This window comes from Conger conger, chromosome 14, assembly GCF_963514075.1.
Source record: "Conger conger chromosome 14, fConCon1.1, whole genome shotgun sequence".
Lineage (NCBI taxonomy): Eukaryota > Metazoa > Chordata > Actinopteri > Anguilliformes > Congridae > Conger > Conger conger.
In genome coordinates this window covers 9,833,652-9,856,212 of record NC_083773.1, presented here as the reverse complement: position 1 = coordinate 9,856,212, position 22,561 = coordinate 9,833,652, and the positions used below count along the sequence as shown (strand labels likewise).

Genomic DNA, 22,561 nt, shown 5'->3' with positions numbered 1-22,561 from the left:
ACCCTGGTCCTAGCAACCATACCTGAAGGTATTCATTTAAAATTTCAAGCTGGATGACAAATCATCAACTAAATCTCAACTAGGCAAAAACTGACTTCCCTTCACTTCCCAGCTAAGTCCTTCTCCCTTGCTGACCTATCCTCCACCCTGGATGGCACCACAGCATAGTCTATTAGTAACCAGTAGTGGGGTCTACATCAACTATTTTCATGCTAATTTTGAACTTGGGCAACTTGAGTGTAACCTGAAAATCAGCCTGAAATTCAAAATAAAAAGTATTTTCACAGACTTTTTTTTTTATCTGCAGAACATTTGGATGGAAACTTTATTAGAGGTACTGGACAACAAACGATGCCTCTCTGAGATCTCATGGCAGTTTGCCAGGGGTGCAGATTCCTCCTGTGCAATATCCACTCCTACCTCACTACCTACTCAACACTGCTCTTAGGCCATCATCTCCCATCTGGACTACTGCAACTCCCTCACCATCAGGGCAATTCCAACTGATATTAAAGCCCAATACAGCTACATAATACAGACTGATAAGAGTCGGTTCCTCCTGAGGGTTATAAAAGCAAGTCAGTCTCTTATGTAACTGTACGGGACTTTACCACTGGTTACCGTGGAATTGCCAAATTAGATCTCTGCAACTCATCCTGAAGCTGATGCTTGTCTGATCTATAACCGCCAAACACTCAGAAAACTCCCCTTCTCTCCCTCCCTCCACTGGCTAACTGTGTCTGCTCGCATCAAATTCAAAACCTTGGTCCTACTGGAAAGTTAAAGGGGAATGTATTACCAGCAAGCCATCAGAAACTTAAAAATATGCTTCTCCCTGCACACAAACAAACTGCCTCAGCAAATCTTAAATATATAATAAAACGGACATATTATTATAAAACTCCAGAAGGTAACCTATCTCTTAAAGTATTCAATAATACCACAGTGAGCATAAAGGTAAGTTTACCTGCAGACACTCTGTGGATATGTAGCCATTATACATTTTGGCAAAGGCACTCCCACGTGTGCCTTTGAGCGAGGTACTAAGCCTAAAATGACTTCAACACTTATCCAGCTGTACAAAATGGATTCCACGTAAAAAGTCAGTTGGGCAACTCACTCTGCAAAACAGCATCTGCCTTAATGTAAAAATTTAAATAGTAAAACCTATTCGTGCAAGTCTAATTTTAAGTCACACAATCGTCAAATCAATGTGATAAAGCAGCTACAAAATCAACAAACCTCTGAGGTTTAAAAATATTTCTCAAAGTTCACGGTCTACAACACAAGAGACATGATATTACAATGCAAATAAAACCAGGCAATGAATATAAGTGTTAAAGGCACCCCAGCAAATCAAAGGCTTGATACTGAAGATCACTCTGAAAGTACACCCATATGTCAGGTTCTTTTATTATTGTGTTTGTTGGCAGTGCAGTGAAAAGCTGTTATGGATAACCCTTTACACACCAGTGAAATGGCTGTGGATTAAGTTATGATAGCCAAAGCTTTGTAAGTGTATAAGTCACACAGCAGAATCATGCTGTAAACTCCCATGACAGAAAAACCTACAGGCTCTAGTTCTTGAAAGAGAAATAGTTGACAGTGCATTAGCTATAATCTGTGATGCATTAAATCTGGTGCCATATTGTATAGTCAATTAATGGGAAGAAATCCACTCCATATCCATTTCTTTGCACATTACATCATACAGCACCCACCCACCCCCTCCACACACACACACACACACACACACACACACACACACACACCTCAGCAGGCCACGAAGATGGATTGTTTTACATGCCTAAAACAGTCACAGAACAAATGCAGTGTATTTCAACTCACCCACGTTTATGGCCCATCCTCGATCTATGGCCAGCTTTCCAGCCTGTAGAGAACAAAAAGCCAGCGGTTAACTGACAGCGTGACAGGAATGCACTCCGAGCCTGACGAGAAGTCGCTCATTTGTATGGTAACTGGGGAGACAAATAATTATGAGGGGATAATTGCGCTTGTTTAACACTGGGGTCAACAGCCATGGCAAGGCACTGAAAAATAATTCAACCCGTGCTTATTACACACGCCATGTTTACGCACGTGTTAATGAGGAACCATTAGCGCTCTCGTTTCGCCCGTAGACAGACACACACAACCCTGAGGTATAGACTCAGCTTCACACACTGTAACCATGGCTGCAGAAGAGCAGAGGTTCCCAAAGTTCTTCATCTGAAAGCTACGCTAAGGCTAACTCATAGGCCTCAGTTTGGAAGCTGCATTACACTGTCGCGTGAAACTTCTCACCCCGATTTACGACATAGCTACAATGCAGCTCTTCAAAACCCAGCGCGCAAACGGCAACATGAGCCGTACGTCTACTTAGGCTGACAGTAATGGCTCGGGTGCTGTGATAGACATCACTCAGGGGTGCTGCAAAAGGTAGTGGACTGCACTGCGTCTCATTCCAGTTTTCACATCACCTCAGACACACGCACGCACGCACACACACACACACACACCAGGCGTTCTGCTGACACACACGGGCTGACACTTCACCACCGATCAGTCGGAAAGCAGACGCGATCCGTCACTAAGCCGATTCAAAGCAGACATCCCTCTTTCACGACGGTCTCCGAGGCGAGGGAAGGACGACATCTTTTCTTTCAGGAATTCAAACCAGACAAACAAGAAAAAAAAAAGCCAAAAGACCTACTTTGTACCGGCGGGAGCGGGTACAGCTGAACTAATAAAACAACTTGAAAACTATCGATTCAGCAGGGCTGAGATATATGTGCGGACAGGGAAGCACGGCACGGGAGAAATGTTATCATCGCCGATGTTTGTGCTTTGTATTTCAAGTGTAAAAAAATTCAATAAGGATTGATCCCGCATTCTAAAATGCTGCTGTTAGAAATGTTTGCCGCAGTCATTTGATTTGGGAGTTTCGCTGTGGGGGACGGGAGATGACTAGCATTAGATGAAACCCCTTTGTAACGGCCATTATTGAGATCACAGACACAGCGCGCGCAGCGAAAGGATTCGTGCCGCTGGGGTTCTCCATGCCCGCCGGCTCACCTGCCAGTTCTGCACCGTTTGCTGAGAAAATGGCCGAAAATACAACCTAGACCAGGGACTGGCAACTCACAGTCCTTGAGCGCTGAAAACTGCTGATGTCCACCTTCCCTTTACGTGGAAGTCAGGTTTAGACATTCAGTAGCACTAATTCAATCAATCAATCAATCAATCAATTTCTATTAGTATAGTGCTTTTAACAAAGGGGCTTTTTTCACAAAGCAGCTTTACAGAGTACTGGCCCCCAAGAGTACACCTCGGGCAACAGTGGCAAGGAAAAACTCTCTGGGAAACAGGAATAAACCTTGAGCAGAACCTGACTCAGTGGGGGAACCCATCTGCCACTAATTACTTCAGAGAAAAGAAATCCAGGGCTGGATTTAGATTCAACGGCCAGAGTTGATGATTGATGACCGAGAGCCTGTAATTCAGTCATGAGAGCTTACTATAGATTATTACCGTGCAAGATTTGTGCTGCTGCAGTTCACATGTCTAGCCAGAGTGGGGCACTGTGCTTGAGTGGAGTGGTAGGCAGTAATATATAACAGCCTGTAGTATTTATGTACATACAAAGCCTATGATGAGACTGAAGCAGATAAATGCACATCATAAAATCAATCTACCTGAGACCAAATCTGCACAACAAATGGGCTCATATGTGAAAGGAGGATATAAGGATTTGAAAGCTGTGTTCTAGTACGTCATAGAATCCTACAGTAAAAATAATCACTGAAATAGAAGCTTTCCTAACAGCTCAGTGTCTACATACACAAGACTTAAAACTTAAAACTCAATCACTGCGGTAACATGCACTTAACAGCGTAACGGCGCATTAATATTAAATTAAAATTAGTTTACATTATGGTATGATTGGCAATCTATCACATTCTGGTGGCATATCGGAAATTTGAAGTATTTCCGAATTGGTTTTCATGAGCATGGCAGCATAAAATAAATGCTTTGCCTCATTATTTCTTCTACATTTCAGTACAGCATATTATTCCAACATTTTCCAGAGTATGACAAACGTCTGTGTTTCGCGAGGACGTTTTCTCGATAAACTGCTGAACTTGCAAACACTAGCGTTTATTCGTAAGTCAATGTAAATGTCAACAGTGATACTGTTACGGCCGGGTACATCATGTTCTTACTACTGCTCAGTCAGTATTATTTGTATTTGTTGTGCTTTATTTCACAGTGAAAACATTTCAACAACAGGACAGGGTAAGGCTACAGATCCATAAGCAGGAGCAGGTTTTCCCGGAGGTAAGGGGAGGTGGAATGCAGGGCATGTAAAAACCCGAGGATGAGGTCAGACACACATTCTGCATTGATGAAGAACACCGGGAGCTGAAGCCGGTTGGCTCTGTCGCACGCCCGGCATCGGTGAGCCTAATCCCCCGGCGGTGAGCGGCGTCCGGGCGTGTCTGCGCATTAAGATGGGGCTATTAAACCACGGCCGGGGCGCTGGCCTCGTCTGAAACACGCCGCTAGCGCACGGGTCTCCTGTCTGCCGCGCACCTCTCGCGTCAGGCCCCCCTCCCCCCCTCGGATGCGTCTGCCAGGGCTAATACGCAGTCACGCTGGGTTCACGGGAGACAGAGCGCAACCAGCTTTTCTGAGGAAAGAGGCTTTTTGCTGCATGGGGCAGCCCTGCTTTGATTCATTTTAGGCCGTCGCCAGTGCTGACTTTTAGTTGTGTACATTACATTCTTTGATATAACGTTTAGCAAATGATTGTATGCATTAGAAAAGACCAAAGCAATGGTGCCAGGGCGCTAGCGATGCTGGAACTAGTAAATAGGTGGCCTGTAGCGTAGTGGTTAAGGTACATGACTGGGACCCGCAAGGTCAGGGGTTCAATCCCCGGTGTAGCCACAATAAGATCTGCACAGCTGTTGGGCCCTTGAGCAAGGCCCTTAACCCTGCATTGCTCCAGGGGAGGATTGTCTCCTGCTAAGACTAATAAACTGTACGTTACTCTGGATAAGAGCGTCAGCCAAATGCCATTATTGTAATGTAATGTAAATGGTAAATGGTTGGCATTTATATCACGCCTTTATCCAAAGTGCTATACACTTGACGCTCCTCATTCACCCATTCATACACACCATCACTCACCAACAGCAGTTGGCTGCCATGCAAGGCAACAACCAGCTTATCAGGAGCAATTGGGGGTCAGGCGTCTTGCTCAAGGACACTTCAACACATCCAGGGCAGGATCGAACCCTCTGACTCCGAGTCATTTATAATCACTGACTGACTGATTTGAAAAGAATCATTGTATTTACTATTGATTTAAAAGGTTCATACAACCTCACTCACTGTCAGCAGAGGCTAAAGCATTACTTTCAAAGACAGGTTCTGTGATTCCGCTGCGCGGTGGATATTCAGCGAGAACAAATACATGCTGACAGAGACGGGGTCGACCATTCCATTTCCTTCTGTTTTATGGCTTTGTGTGCCTTCGATCCGGAGACCTTAAGAACCCCTCGGCGTGGGGCAGCTGACCGACTTCCTGACGATAAGTCAACGTGATCTGCCAGGAACGGCCTTGGCTTCTGCTGAACACAGAGAAATCATATCTGAGAGGAAGAGGCCCATTAAAGGCTTAACGCGCTGGAAGACAAACACATCCCCCGTCCATGCCGACGGCGCGTGGGGCGAAAAGTCTGACCGTGCGCGAGCACCGCGTGACGGGAAGATGATCGAGCGCAATGTAATCGCTGGTGTAATTACAATTTCACAGGCCAAGATGGCAGCAGTGTGCCTTACAGGGGCTGGAGGGTGGGGGGGGTTACATGGTCGCAGTCGCCGTGGCACCCACGCGAGTGGTCACCTGACGCAGTAGCGGAGTCGTGCGCACAGGGCACCCGCGTGTTTGAGAGGGGCGACACAGCAGCGCCGTAACACAGTCAGGAGGACGGACGCCCAGGAGGGCGATGAGCAACACAGTCACAGGACCAGGCGCTGCCGCCAATCTGCAACCTGGCACATTTCCCCAAAACATAAATCAACAGGAAGCTGGAGGAGAAACCGTTCTTAAGCTGTCCCTCACAGTGCCGTCAGGATTCAGACGGCAGGAAGAAATCCATCTCGAGGGGAGAGAACTCTCCATTTCGTATTTCCATTTTTACTTTTTTATGTTATACTGCTCCTCTCCGATGAATTAGAAGTTTAAGGACACTTCATTTCAGACTCCCTGCAAAAATTAATTATTTATGCGAGGAGTCCCAAACGTCCCATAAAATTATGTTCTGGTGGCAGTCCAGGAGAAATTCCGTTATTTTTATATAATGAGATGATTAGTTTATATAATTTTAGGGTTTCAGACAAGAAATATAGTGAGCCCTTCAACTTCCTGTATCTAGCATGAACACTATTATATATAACCTCAATCCAGAGTTGGAGATGGTGAAATGCATTCAGGGGTTTGTATGACAGCTTAGTTTAAAAACGGAGTTTAAATTAGGTTTGGAGTTCATGAGAAGCTTATTAAACATTAAGGGCTCTTCATTATGAACCCCTGCTTCATAAAGATGAAGAGCTTCACCAACAGTTATAAGAGTATGGTTATATTATTTTCACAGACTCTTGAAACCAAGACTTGCAGACCAGTTGGTTCGCAATCCGGATGACATTTTTCAGCTATCGATGATCCATCAGTGTCGTCACGATTGGTGCACAGGGCTGATTCATAATTGGCTTCAAGGTAAAACCATTAATAAGTAATCTGTTTGTCGCTGAATTAATTTCAAACAGCACGTTTGCTGTCATGTACCTCAGGTCCCAGTATCTGCATAAACCCTCACACTTCCTCCACCCGAGATGTTCCCAGCCTCTCAAGCAGATTGCTTTCCCCGGGATATTTTCCTTCCTGCAATAGCCCAGAAATTGAGTTGCATAACACATTCGCAGTTGTAATAGCTTTTTTTTTCTTTCTTTTTTTTAAGTAAAACACGGCAATAATACGCCATGGAATCTAAAACACAATACACCACAGAAGTCACATTCAGACCTGAAGATTGATTAATTGTTTAAACTGAGAGCAGCGGCATTTATTTTTTTGCACACTGAGGATCTGGACTGTACACCTTGAGACCGAGGGAAGAGAAGGAGGATGAATGGAGATCTTAAGCCTGTTATGTACGGCGTCTGGGGAGACGTAAACACCGGCAATGAACGCTCCTATAACAAGAGCATTTAATGTGGAAAATAAAGCAGAAGACACACAGCGTGAAACAGCCTTTCCCATCTTAAGCCCATCAATCAGACGCTCCCAGCTGATAAGGGGATTTTCTCGAAGGAGGCTGTTGTGTAGGCAGAATATCTATGCGCATGTGTGCGCGCGCGCGTTTTTGTAAGTGGGAATATATACAGTACAGTGCAGAAGTCTTAGGCACCCTAGACTTCATTATATATATATGTTTATTTTTTTGTGTGTGTTAGTAGAACACATGAGATTTCCAAATATTAATTTTCCAAAATATAACATTTTTGTATTGAATTTCAAAATTACTGTAAGCAATTGACTACTTTTTACATAAAAACTTGATCACGGCTGTCTGAGATCAGAAGCAAGGAGCCAACCAAAGTCTGCAGAAGAACTGTGGCAAGTTCTCCAACATGCTTGGAACAACCTCCCTGCTGATTGTCTTATAGAACTGCAGGACAGCGTTGGCTATCTCAGAGAAGTGATGCAGTTTTAAGGCTGAAGGGTGGTCACAGAAAATATTGACTTGATTCAGTTTTTAACTATTCTGCCAAATTACTAAAATGTTGAGTAAAATGTATAGTATGTTTATTTAGGACCTTTGATTGAATTGAAAGAATCTTATCTGTACAGAATGATATACAGGTGCCTAAGACTTTTGCACCGTACTGTAGATTTACAGGTGTAATAAACATCTGGGCAGCACGGATGGTGCAGTGGGTAGCACTGCCGCCTCACAGCAAGGAGGTCCTGGGTTTGAATCCCCGTCGGCCGGGGCCTCTCTGTGTGGAGTTTGCATGTTCTCCCCGTGTTTGCGTGGGTTTCCTCCGGGTACTCCGGTTTCCTCCCACAGTCCAGACATGCAGGTTAGGCTGATTGGAGAGTCTAAATTGCCTGTAGGTATGAGTGTGTGAGTGAATGGTGTGTGGGCCCTGCGATGGACTGGCGACCCGTCCAGGGTGTATTCCTGCCTTTCGCCCAATGTATGCTGGGATAGGCTCCAGCCCCCCTGCGACCCTATTCAGGATAAGCGGGTTAAGATAATGGATGGATGGCTGGAATAAACATCTGACCATAATTTACATGCGTGCCACAAAAAGTGCAAGTACTGTAGTATGGCATGGTGAATGGTCTATGAATACTTGATTCTGACTGGCTGCAAGGTGTGCTTTAAAACCATTTAACACACAAATAGCTTGGGTCATGTCGCTGAAATGGCAGCAAGCCTAGCAAACTTTGTAAGTAGTGCCAGCAAAAAATTTTATCATATTTTCAGGGCAAACTGTCCCAAAACTTTAATGACTCCTATCATCTTTCGTCTTCACAACCAGTGGTTCTTCGCCTCAGCATCATGTGTTAAAACCATTTACACCACGGCCCTGAAAAATAACCGACCACCTAGGGCAAATACGGCATTCTGATTGGTGGAGATGTGCTGCGTGGGTATGCATTAATTTCGTATTACCTTGCTAACGAGAACAGATGGAACAGGTGTGTAGAATTTTTTCAGAGAAAATAAACAACAAATATCAATGCGTGCTACATCATACACAATGGATTTCTAATTCATGCAAGTAGTCCGGTTATAGCCAACCTGGTGACAACTATATGTTACTGTAGACTACATTGCATTGAGTTACACTTTACATTGTCGGAAAGATGACCATGGGAGATGTTTCAAACATAATGTAACCGAGCGTTTTAACTTAAGCAGCAATAATTGCATTACAATTACTTAGAACACATGTGTGAATGAGGAGAGAATGATCAAACGTCTACTGTCAGTAATTCACTCCGTAAAACAACAGACAGTGCTGCAAGCGTAGAGGAATAAACTTAAGACATGGAAGGCCCCGAGATGCTAAAATATATTCAGTACACCGATGTTCTGCGTGAATGACATAAAGCGTGACATTTGTAATAATTTTTATGTGTTTTGCGGGACTGGCTGCAAGACATGCCAGCTGATTTTGATAGCTGTGCTGTAAATCTCAACAGAAGAATGTGTCGGTAGCCTAACGTTGTACTTCCTTTCGCCAATGGTGAGCTAGTGAGCCTTTCTTCGGCGATGAACCAGTTGGCTTTTACTTGCAGCAGGCACTTTTAGGCTACGTGAATTATTTTTTCTCAGCAACAGGGACTGTTCCCATTGCGTTTCAATTAATACATTTGTTCAGAAACTAAAATTGCCCATAGCTACATTACTTTCGCAAGTTAGCCGTGGTATAAGCGGGATAATACCCTATGAACGAGTCAGTTATGAGGAAATAATTGCAGTAAAAAGTAAAACACATTTCCTCATAACTGACTCATTCATAAGGTATTATCCCTTACATGACACACACCTCGATTATTCCTAACACCCCCCACTCCTCTCCAGGGCCCAGCTGTGTGCAGTAATGCATCAAAGTTGACACCAAAGGACAAGGCAGGTCCAAGGATGTAAGGGTAAAAGCAAAAAGGAAAAGAGTGACAGTGTTACCAGTGACTTACCATGATCGTCCCCCCTGTCTGTGTGCGTAGGGGCCTCAGGACCTTCCTCTGAACCAGGAAGTTGGGCAGGAAGAGAAGGGGAGGGATTTCAGTGATGGTGGCCACCACCACAGACCACTGAAAATAAAAGGAAACACATACCGGTCTGCGTAAATGTGGCTCCAAACATCAAACAAATATCTCACAGACATAACCCTGGTTCTTCCTACTGTAAAAACCATAACGTGTAGTTAATACAAACATCAAAAAGCAAGTACACATATAACATAAGTCACACAAAAAAACTTAAATAAAATGGCACGAATGTCTAAAGGTCTTGAAAAATGGAAGCACTATGGGAGAAGGAATAATACTTCAGGGTTGAAGCCCATCTCGGGTTTTGAAGGAAGATCTGACACGGGAGGCAACTGAATGGCATTACTGCTAGCAAGACGTTAAAGGAAAAGAAAATACTGTTGCATGTATCAACTCTGATGCACAAAAAGTGAATATTTTCAATCACAGCAGAATACTGGGATACCTCTCTTGAGCCCTCCAAGACATGGTTCTGCATGCAGTAAAAGAGAGAGAATAAATATATTGTTGTCTTCATAAGTGTGAAATATGAACTAATTTCATGTGAGGTTCTGATGTTCCTACTGGACAAAGAACAAAATGGTCACTTTTAATAAAGGGAGAATCAGGAAATTAGGAGTAAGGATATGAAACAATGACTACTTTAGGTTAATACAAAGCAAAAATCACCAAAAACATCAACCATATACACATTTGAAATTTCCTACGCATTGTTATTTGCCCAATATTGCATTTACCATTTATTTAAGTGATGAGAACATGCCTCATGCATACAAAAGATGCTTGGCAGGAAGCTAGCTGTAGAAAACATTATGACCTGACTGATTAGAGTGTGCATCAGAGTCTGTAGGGATAATCCAGGTAATTTTAATTTGTTTCCCGTCTACAGTGCCTCTCCTGTGGGGCTACGCACTACAATACAGGAGGATAAACCAAAAGTAAAATAATATCACCTGCACCACAGTGTGATGACTTAACCAGTCAGTAGCATTAATTTCAGTTGGTTTCCCTTCCTGAAATTTGTTTCCTGTGGAAAAGTTCAAATTATTTAAATCCGAAATAAGCCATGCACATATCCAGTGAACTGTGCTTGGCTGTAACTCCCCAAAATGAAATGTAAGTTATGCACAGAATAAACTTGAGAAATGACAAGCAAAAGTTGCTCAATTTCATTTTAAATCTCCATCCCTTTACGTTGATATTCTGCGTTGACTTTTTTCCCAACAGTACACAAAAGCGGAAACATGGAGCTGAGGTGGATGACCAAGTACCAATGATGGCGCATGCAGCCATTCAGCACACATGAAGACTGCACTGAGAGTGAAAAGAAAGTGCTATTCTACGGTACCTTCAGTTTGTTCAGGTAGCGTTTCGTGTGAACGACAAGAAGGTCTTCTTCGGTCGCTTCCCGGGCTTCCACAATGTTTCCATCCGTAATAAACTGCTCCTCTAAAACACAGCAGATGTGTCATCCAAAAACAGCACAAAAATAGCCATGAACCATGCATCAGACCCATGAACCCCACCTTCACCTGTTCACCTCATCAAACAGACTTACTGTACATTTTTCACACAAAATTCCTGATCTGAATCCTGATCATTAACTGATCTTACAGGCTTCTGAGCCTGGCCTTGCAGGTTGCTTGAGAGAACACAATGTGATTGCATGATAGGTGGATTTGCTGCTTCAACTAAATGTGATATACACAAGACTTATATTTTTATTCACTATATTTACTATTTACTATAAATAAATACTTACTATACATAAGGGCATTTAGGAGAATCTGCATGTCAAGTGCAATGTTGCACATCATATTTTCTTTTATATTTCCAACTTAATATTTGCATTTCTTTGTAATTAATTCTGTTGTGCTCCAAAATGTTTGGGAAATAAACCACAAACACTGGTCCAATGGATCAGAAACACTCTTCAGGAGGCAGGAGTGGATGTGTCAGCACCTACTGTCCGCAGAAGACTTCATGAACATGACTACCGAAGCTAAAATGCAAGATGCAAACCACTAGTTAATCGCACCCGTGATGTAGGGCCACCAGAGATAATGGCTCATTTGTATTTAGTCATGATGTCACTGCTGAGTGTGGCAGCAGATGAATTTGGAAGTCTACAGAAGCATCTCATCAGCTCCAGTGTCTCCAAACTCATTGGACAACACTTCATCCTACAGCAAGACATTGGGCCACACGCAAACACATTTTTGTCTTTTCACCACATGATCTCGAGGCCCTCCCCTTGTTTGAAAGTTTGATCTGAGGTTCTGCAGTGCAAGACTCTCCATAGAAGATGAATGGAATGTGTGTTTATGTAATTGGCAGAACAGGTTGGACCGCTTGTAAATGGTGTTCCTACCAAAGAAAGAAATATTGGAGAATGCAACAAGTTTAAGAACAAATCTATTTGTACGAGTGCTTCCTGCTTGAGGCCCAATGATCCCAAACATCCTGCTAAAACAACAAAGAAGTTTTTCAAAGCCAAAAACATTCTTTAAAACAACAGGAACATTTTTAACTGGCCTCGCCAGAGAAGATACTCAGCACCTGGAGACGTCTATGGCGCACAGAAAAAAAAGGCTGTCTACTTGGTTAAACAAAAAGCTGAGAATGTGTGAGAATTATCTTATAACAAATGAGCTAGTACAGAGAAAAAAATCAAGAAAAAAATACGTCATTATCCCAAACATTACGGAGCTCCCTGTATACTTTATCCACAGACCATAGCAAGAAACCTCATTTCAGAGCATGACCTTATTTATAGGCAAATTTGGTGCATGAACAAAAACCCCTTTGCTGATTGCACGTTTATCTGAAGTGCAGCCAGAGCTGTGCTCCAACCCATGACCTTCAGTTCAGAGCCAGAGCGGCCTACCTTCAGCAGGTCCCGGGGGTGTTCAGCTCCTCTAATTATCTCTGCTCCACTACACCGCATCTCCCTTCCAAGTGCCAAAAAAACCTCCGTCCCTCAACCCATTTCTTCCTGAGGTGACTGCTCGCTTTTCCTCCTCCCACACTGTCCATATATATATTACTTTACACCATGGCCAAGGAGACCTTTCCTGTTCCATCTCCATCGCACTGTTAGTCAACATACCTTTGAGAAAGTGAATGACCTTCCCCCATTTCCCAGCATCAAATGGATGCAGCTTCTCAAGACCCATAAAGGTGATGTTGTACTCCGGGGAGTAGACGATCGGTAGGCATGTTGGAGGAACCTCAATATAAAGCTCGGTCCTGTGGGAGCTATAAAGGTTTACAAAAAAAAATAATAAATTATGGCCCCGAGTTAATTGCCACGTTTTCACAATATGCTGCTACCTCTAGTCGTAAAATGCAACATCAAATTTCTATCTTAGCAGCTGAATCGGCGCCGGATTAAACACTGTCCAACTCATTCACCTTAGGCAACCCTGGCAAAGCAATCATAGATGATTGTCACTCTCGATGGATTAGTCTGACCATTTCTATTGTAAATGGAAAAATATTTGTATTCATAGCTCCAAAAACTACGGTATTTTGACCACTATACCAAACATTAGTACATCCAGTACTTTGTCTTTGAAATGAAACAATGAATATTACATCTATATTGGGTGATCCACATAGGAATTACATATTTAAAAAAAGGCTCACCCAATGAGGATCACCCAATATGGGTGAAAGTCTGCACTTCAACCTCATACAGATTCATTTCAAATCTACAAAATATACTGGAGAACAGAAACAAAACAATAAAAAATAATGTCCCTGACCAGATACTTATGGAGTGCACTATATGATATGAAATCAGTCAGGATTCACATAAAGTAAATTCAGTATTAGAGGTTGTGCAAAGCTGTAGCACTGGAAGTACTTTCCCATCAGCTATTGTAATGTCAGCCAAACCAATAAATCTTAATAAATCAATCAATAAATCAAATCAATACATCCAGAATATAGATGTGCACACATACGCCAGAGATCAAAGCTAAACTCCCATTCACATCCATCCATATAAATCTACAGCGTCTTGTGAATTGTAATCAACAGATCAATTTGGTTAGTTGCATGGTGTCCGTTTCCCCATTGGTATTAACATCGACTAGCACATATTTATGGGAGGCTATATTTATGACAACCTACATTAGCCTACTTAAGTGCACAATAGGTGCCAGATTTATGCGCAGTGTGGACAGAAAATATTGATGAGCAACGTTTTAGAAATTTGTTGTAGGGAATCTCCTATTGTCTTATTTTTCTTGTCTTATTGACTTTGAGCTGCTTCCTCGCCCGAAAAGTGCTTTATAAATAAAGTTTATTATTATTATTATTATTATTATTATTATTATTATTATTGTGTAAGTTTCTAAATACAATTTCTTCAGTTCCTGTGTTGTTTTATAAAAGTCAGAATATGAGAACGGAGAACATTTTGCACATACATACCTTTTTTTTTCTTGCGTTTCTTCTTTTTCAGACATTTTTACATGTTTATTTGCATCTGTAATTAAGAGAAATATATATTAAAATAATACATAGAACGAAAAATGTCATTTCATTGCCCATTAACACTCCTTATAAATAATGGGGAGTTTCCTCCTGCTAATTCAAATGGAGAAACATGTTGGTTTTCCTATCCTTAAAACGATTCATTTGAGAAGATGAACGCTTCACAGAAATAGGCCTATAACCTTGTAGCTCAGTCTCCTCTGACTCAGAAATAGGCATCTGAATGAGTTTTTCAGTTCCATTTATTTTTATGGTACATATTCTGCAATATAAAAAATACAAAACTAGTATTATATGCCAGTTCCCGTCTTTAGCGTTTCAGTACACGCTCTGATTCCTTCCCAAAGCTTATTCGTGACTACAGCAGTTCCCTGAAACACAAAAGCGCACGGCACTGACTGTGCTGTACAATAGACTACATTATCCGAAGGGCTTGCAAAAAAAATAAATTAGAAAACATATGCATGCGCACGAGTAATGCAAGATACGCAATGCTATTGCTACTTTTACTGTGCGCCTTTGTCTGTCTTTGCGTTTATTAAAGGTAATTGTTAATGTGCATTTTTAACGAATATCCAGGCAGTTTTTCTGTCGTTATTTGCAGGAACCGATTTTCGGAAACGGCGCCTGTAATACAGTGGTGGCCTTTCTCCACCTGCACCATTAGCTATCCATCTATGTGAAAACAGCAAGACTCACCTGCTGGCTTTATTCATTTTTGGCACATTTTAAGTATGGCGTTATGTCAGTTTTGCATGAATGCGTAGCCCATTCTGCTTCATGAAGAAAAATATACCTATATCTTATTCTGTGAATTATTCTATTTACTCGCTTTACGTGCTTACAAATTACAAGCTGTCGACCCAACTAATTCCTAGTTCCTTATTTCCATGAGCTAGCACGCAGAAATCGTACGTCACTATTGATTACAGCATGGAGAACCCAGGCATCAATAGACGAGACACGATAGGATTTAAGCATAACGTGTATTTCTTAAAAACGGAATTTCTGCACCGTTCTTTAATTTCTTTGCATAGTTAGCCTTATTTCACTTGTTTATTTCTTGATAACGACAGTAAATGGGCACTTTCAACTGTAGTGCGCCAGGAATTCTGCGAAACCGTCCTAGATGGCTCACAGCAACACTGAGCATAATATTGTTGCCAGTGACGTGTTTGAGCGCGTCGTTCTGCGTGCTGATCCGCTGATCCGCGGATCTGTCTATCATGTGGATGGTTAGCCCGCTTGTGCCGGAGATTGGCTTGGGCGACTGTGGTGCGTATGAGAATTTGAGGTGTGGGAGGGGCCAGGCAATGAAGCACACGGAAGTGTGCATGCTGAGTGCGAAAGAGCTTTTGTCAGTTGAATTCAACATAGAATAACACAACCAAACGGTTGTTATTGATCCAGGAGTTTTGGGGAAATTATACATTTTAATAAGTTTTTACAATAAAAAAGCCAATGATACCCTGTCTCTCAATTGGTCATGTAAAGTGGATTTCTTCAATTGAATGGATTGCATTTGATCATCAAAATTGAGATAATTTTTTTGTGATGTAGGTGTTTTTTCCCGTAGGTCGTTTCCTACACCTTTCTGCTAAATGGTTGGCTAAGAACAAAGGTAGTAACTGTAAGCACATCACTTCATTGGCAACTTTTAATGTTTACAGTTTGTAAAATTGGCTAACTTACATATCATGCTTCATGCAATCCCTAGCTAGCAATGTAGTCATATCACATCATAAAGATGTATTACAATGCAGTGCTCAATGTTAACAATAACAATTCATTGCGAATGAGCAGTTTCTGGTTGGGCCAGTGTCATCAGTTTACATAAAATGTAACGTTTGTTAATCAAGTTTCAAAATAGCTTCAAGAAAATGTGTCAAAAGTCTGATATTCCTTGTTCACTTTCAAGTGGAGCTCCAGTGATTTTCTCTCACAGAGACATGTGCTGCACAAGCTTTCATGACGTGCTCACATGCATATCTATGCTTTGATATCTGTCTAATTTTATTGTAAATCTCAGGGAACATGCACACATTTTTTTATCAGCATGATGCTGTCTAATATACAAAAAATTGGATCTCAGTAATGTGTTCGAAATTGTTCTGTATAGTGTTACTTCTAGAAACAAGCTTTTTATTCCGACTAACTGAACTCAACATGGAAGATCAGAAATGTATTTAATACACAGCTCGCATACAGTATATAATACTTTTAAGACATGATTTGCAGCATGTTAAGATTTTGCAGTAAATCTGTATCTCCCAGTGAGCAGGTTCAGTTCAAACTTCAGTTGATTACTTGTAAAAGCATTCTTGACCATCTAATTTTGAAAATGTCCACAGTCAGCCTATGTACAATTAAGTGAATAGTAAGACCTTTAAAGGTACAATTGGTCATTTGGGACTCCTAATGGCCAAGAGAGGAATTGCAGCAACAAACACCCTCAAACCACAACATGCACTGTTTTGGAAAGTTAACAGTGACAAATGCAAGCTACTATGTACCAGGTAGATCAGGTGGATATTTGTAAATTTGTTGAGCTAACTATGGTTAATTTGCTTGTGGCTACCAAAAGTGAACTGGTATTGTTTTATAACCAGATCTTCACTTGGATAATAAGCAATAGTATACAGAGTTTCAGTCATAGCTTGTCTGGTGAAATTTGGGCAGCTACACGCAAACAATCTGAATAAGCCCCCACACCATTGGCTGGGGCAATTAGAACTATTTTTCAACCAATGAGCTTGAAATTTTGTACCACTGTGCAATGTTTTGGTAGAAAGTGACGGCCATCAACTGTATATTTTGAAACCAGAATTGAAGGACACACAGGCAGAGGGTGAGTCAACATGTCAGTGAGCCTTTTTCAACAATAGGAAGGGATTTACAATGTTTTAACACAAAAATCTTACCTATTGTCCCTTTAAATTGAAACATAATTTTATCATAAAATAATAAAAAAGCAGGCTTAACATGTGGGAATGTTGCTGCCAGTATTTTACCAACACTGTCAGAACAAAGTGTTCAAGAATGGTACCGATAGGGTTAAAATGGCTTGTCACTGTACACTGAAAGGTATGCCCATTGTACTCTTTATACTTTCAGATTAATATTCTAAGGTATAGCTTTGTGAGGGAACATTAATAGGAATTATACCTTAGAGCACAAAAACAGACCCCTACCATACCCCTATTTAGAAAGTGAATAATTGAAAAATGAGTGCAGCAGTGGTGTTATAATTAAAGTTACCACTCTGATGAATTGCTGTTAAATGTGTTGTTTAAATACGCTGTTGATAGTGTTTGTAGCAAGGTCAGTGCAGACCAACACAAATCTACATTTTTACATTCATGTACAACCCATACAGCCTTTTATTTACTGAAACAATTTAGGTTAATGTACCATTTAACTCTACTGCCATCCCAATAGTAATGAGTGTTCTATATTTTAATGCCATGCTACTACACAAATGTACACCTAAAAAATCTGTTTTTAACAATGTTATTTCAAGCAATAATTTAATTGTAAATATTAGTTTGGATATTTTGTTCTGGAGAGACATGTAGGCATATTATATCTCAGTGAACTTTACCTGGAAAAAAAGTTGCCACATCTCAGCAAAACTATCTGGATGGATAGGTACTCTGGATAAGTGGCATACATACTTGAATTTTTGTATGAACATCCCCCATTAACAGGATGTGCAATATAGTGGTCCTGGTGATATATTTTGGATGGTTTTTGCTTTGGTGAACCTTGTAGTTCCATTTATTCAAAACAGATTTGTGCATTTTAGATTACACTGTGCTACACAGACTTAAAGTTGGGTTCAGGCCAAGTGCATCAGTCTGAATTTAAATGTGGCACATTATGGATTTGTGGCCAACAAATAATTTAATCTCTAGAATACAGAGCCTGTTGTTTGCGTGTGGGAAATATTTATTTTCCTGTTCCAGTTAAATTGTGTATTACTGTCTTAATACTAATGGCACAGTCTAATAAAGTGGCTTGTAAACTAGCCTTACAAATCTTATTTACTGTGAATTAACATACATTGTGAAATATACATTTTCATCATTTTGAATGTTACATTTTCAGTCATTTTTGCTTTTTTGCTTTTTTAATGTTTGCTAACATGTTTAACCTCCTACAACCTGGTATTTTATTTTTGTCCCAATGAGTCTCTAATCTTAATCTCAAGAATCATGTATGTATTCTACTATGCTGAAATGTACAATAAATCAATACAGGTTAATAAATATGAATACATTAATTCATAAACATATAAGATGCATATAAAAAAAATACACTCAGTGAGCACTTTAGTAGGTACTTATCTTTTAGACTTATTAAGTCTTCTGCTGTTGTTCTGTTGCCTATCCACTTCTCGAGGTTTCGAGGCGTTGTTGCTCTTCTGCATCCCACTGTTGTAATGTGCGATTATTTGCATTACTATCACCTTCCTGTCAGCTTTGACCAGTCTGGCCATGACCAGACTGACATGACAACCACTGCTCACTGGATGTTTTTTTGTTTATAGCACCATTCCGTGCAAGCTCTAGAGACTGTTATGCATGAAAGTCCCAGCGGATCAGCAGATTCTGAGATACTCAAACCACCCAGTCTGGCACCAACAATCATTCTGAGGTCAAAGTCACATAGATCCTGACTCGCATCTGCATTATTGTATGCATTGCACTGCTGCCACACAATTACATGAATAAGTAGGTGGACATAGGTGTAGGTGTTCCTAATAAAGTGCTCAGCGAGTGTATATACAATATTTTTGTCACTGCAACAGGTTTCCAAGACACTTGCATTACTTGTCAAAATGGAAATGCTCTGCTGTGTCTCAGGAGGTTGTACATCGTGTAGGTCCTCCACAAGGGCGGGAGTTGCCATCGCCGAAGGCAGTGCAAGGTGATAAATGAGTCTGACAGTGTTTCCCAAGGGCACCACTTCCGGCACATACCAACACGCTTGTTCATGAATATCTCTGAGAATCACACTGCAATCTCCCTCTCTCTCTCTCTCTCTCTCTCTCTCTCTCTCTCTCTCTCTCTCAAATTTCAAATTTAAAAATCCTTTATTGGCATGACATAATTTGAAAAACATATTGCCTTGCTCTCTCCCTCTCTCCCTTCTCTCTCTCTCTCTCTCTCTCTCTCTCTCTCTCTCTCTCTCTCTCTCTCAATATGCTGTCTCTAGTAGACATCGTCCTTCAGATCCATCCACAGTGATCCACCTTGAGGACTTGATCCACACCCCAGACTGTTGTCCACTCGGTTCAGCTCAGAAGCTTAGCTCGAAAGCATACTTGAAGTATTCATTGCAAAACATACACAAACAGGGTTTCTTACTGCCACGGCTAAGCCTTGATAATAAAGCTTCATTTTGCTGTAGGTATTACTGTCTCTGTTTGACAGAGATTCTTCTGGTACTTTCTGCATTTGGATGATTGCCAGCAGCATGGTGTAGCCTCTTCTGTTGTGTTCAGTTCATGGTGATTCAGCTGGAGACTCACCAAAGTAGTCATAGACAATCAGGCATGCACACCAACGAAGGGGATTTACCGTACAAGTCACCATCTGACACTGTGCTCAATGTTACACGTTCTACTGTAGTTCTATTTCTCATCTTGACCACCACTCGATTCAGTTAAATTTTAAAAACATGTTTGCATAAAAATCCACTTCAGTGTTAATTCTTCATTTTAAATTAGTACATGATTCTCCAAACTCATCTAAATTTTAACCACACGTACACATTTTTATCAATTAAAGGCTTGAATGAATTATTGAACATTTTTGCTTGTGTGGATGATGAATATTATAATTATTAGATGGAACATGACCTTTGTGCATGTTTTAATGAAAATATGCAAATTATTATTTGTCCACGATTTGTGAAAAAAATCATAATGCTCAAGTGTGCTGGCAGAACTAGCTGACTACAGCATTATGAAGGTAAAATGAATCAGGTATGCAGCAACATGACTCTTAATTCAGAAAAAAAAAAAACACTTTCCTGTATAATCCTACCTCCTGCCAGCTGTCTCCAGAGGCAGGGGTGTTAAAAATAGAAGCATCTGGACCACCTGCGTAACGATGATATCGCTCTGAACGCCTCAGAGATGATGTCAAATGGGAACTGTGCACTCATTGGCTGCTCGGTGTAGATTACCGAGAGGCTGCAACTCATATGACATCACCACTCTGTCATTAGAATTGTGCACGCACAGCAGGGGCTATTGTGAAACAGCATGTTCGGGAAAAATACTAAGACTCAAAAGCAGGAGGTTTTTTTTCTTCTTAATTCTTCACTTGCATTCAAATGATGCTATTCTTGTTATTAACCCATCAGCTACATTGCGACATGCAGTATTTTCTATATTGTGTTGTATTCTATGCAAAATATCTGAAATGGCATTCAAGCAATGGTTTCATTCATTTGAATTTATTGAGCTAAGTGCCATGGCTTTGCTAAATCAATATTTGGTCATGTTTAAAAAATATTTTTGAATATTAAAAATGATGCACTGACCCTTTTTTAAATGAAGCCGCTCATGACTAAGTCACACGTCATTCAGCTTGTGGCTGGTATGTGTGCTGTTGGCATGGTTACCTGTGCAGGATGTGTCTGGAACAGAGGTAGAGACTATGTGAGGAAGTGCTCCAGTGGTCATTGCTCTTCATGGATGCCGAGTCACTCTCCTCACGCGCAGTGCAGTCTGGTTCAGTCATCTCCGGGAAGACTGGTCTCGTTTCACATGTGGAAAGTTGTGTGAGAGGTCTAGGCCCTCCTGCCTTTTCCTGCAGTGCATGAAAAGATAACACTGCTGAATAGAAAACAATCTCACACTTCCTGCACCCTGCACATCCTTTTTTATAGTTTACACTCATACACATATTTACTCCGACTGTATTGTTTCCAATTGTTTTGCACATTGATGCTAACGCATTGACATTTGGGCATATACAGTACGTGTTGTTGTAGCCTGACCAACAAATTTGGCAATTTGACGTGTTAATTTCAATAGAAATCCTTGCTTTTGGCAGCTGACATTTGTATTACACTATATGAACTTCCCCACTAACCAAAAGCACCACTTTACAGTATAATATAATATAATATATATATAGAATCTACCACCTTTTCATTTTAGGGCTGAAGCCAAGGGTGGGCCTTTTTTCCCGAAACGTGGACCTTTTATTCCCAGGACAGGACATCTCCGGCCTTTTGCCTGATAGGACAATTACACTATTAACAATGGCAATAAGAAAAACACTGTCCAGCATTTAAAGTCGAATTTAATTGATTTCCAGTATCTGCTGCATGATATTGGACATCCCTGCTCTAAGAACTGAAATGATATGCATAGGCTGCAGGGAACCCACACTGTCTAAGAACACATATTACACCCATACATTAGAAAAGATGACAGAAATATGGATATTTTAGTAATGGAACACTCTAAGGCACCACTGTGGCTGGTAGCCTTGCTGAATTTCAAATGTGCTATAGCCGAACTGCTGACACATTGAACATGATAAATGCCATATTTGAGTCAAACTTATGAACAGATATTTCATCATAGTATAGCATAACTAAACATTTCAAGTTAGTGGCCCAGGCAGTCTTTGATGATAGCAAACAGTTCTAATGTCAATAATATTTACCTTGTGTGATGGCAGCAGCAAAATGCATACACCTGAAAGGTAGCAAAGCTAGCTAACCAAGCAATTTAATAGCCAGAATCAAATTTGGCTTGCTAGTTAGCAACTCGACTGTACACTACAGTTAACTTTCAAAATAACAGTTCATGGAGGGAAGTCTGAAGTATGTTGCATTAGTTTTTTATTTAGGTGATTGTGGTGGTTATTATCTTTAAAAATAGTAGGTAATTGTGTGAATTTCATGTTCCTGCTTTGTCATTGCCATTTCATGCCACATCAAAAATGGTATGTATTACTTAGCACTTCTTTATAAAGGTATAATTTAGTCATAATTTAAATCATAATTGGTGGTGGATTAGATCAATTTCTCTGTGATTATAGTCAATGTCACCTGACCACTGACTTCATTCATGATCCTTTTGTAACAGCTGTGGCGTAATAATCTTTGAGAAAATACTAAACAGACCACTCACAATTCAGAAGAGTGGAGATAATCTTAACTTGGGTTAAATTTTTCATG

The 22,561-nt window shown here is 40.8% G+C and overlaps 1 protein-coding gene across 1 annotated transcript in view; it reads right to left on the bottom strand.

Annotated features, from left to right (window-relative positions):
• The window catches only part of hdac11 (histone deacetylase 11), a 33,589-nt gene extending 18,348 nt beyond the window's left edge, over positions 1-15,241 (bottom strand). Inside the window, exons 1-6 of the mRNA XM_061219732.1 lie at positions 15,056-15,241; positions 14,294-14,348; positions 12,963-13,111; positions 11,202-11,302; positions 9,779-9,895; positions 1,849-1,891 (exon numbers count right to left, since the gene is read on the bottom strand). Of these exons, the coding sequence (XP_061075716.1) occupies positions 1,849-1,891; positions 9,779-9,895; positions 11,202-11,302; positions 12,963-13,111; positions 14,294-14,328 (445 nt within the window). The 5' untranslated portion in view covers positions 14,329-14,348; positions 15,056-15,241. The remainder of the gene's footprint in view (positions 1-1,848; positions 1,892-9,778; positions 9,896-11,201; positions 11,303-12,962; positions 13,112-14,293; positions 14,349-15,055) is intronic.
• Between the last annotated feature and the right edge of the window lie 7,320 nt (positions 15,242-22,561).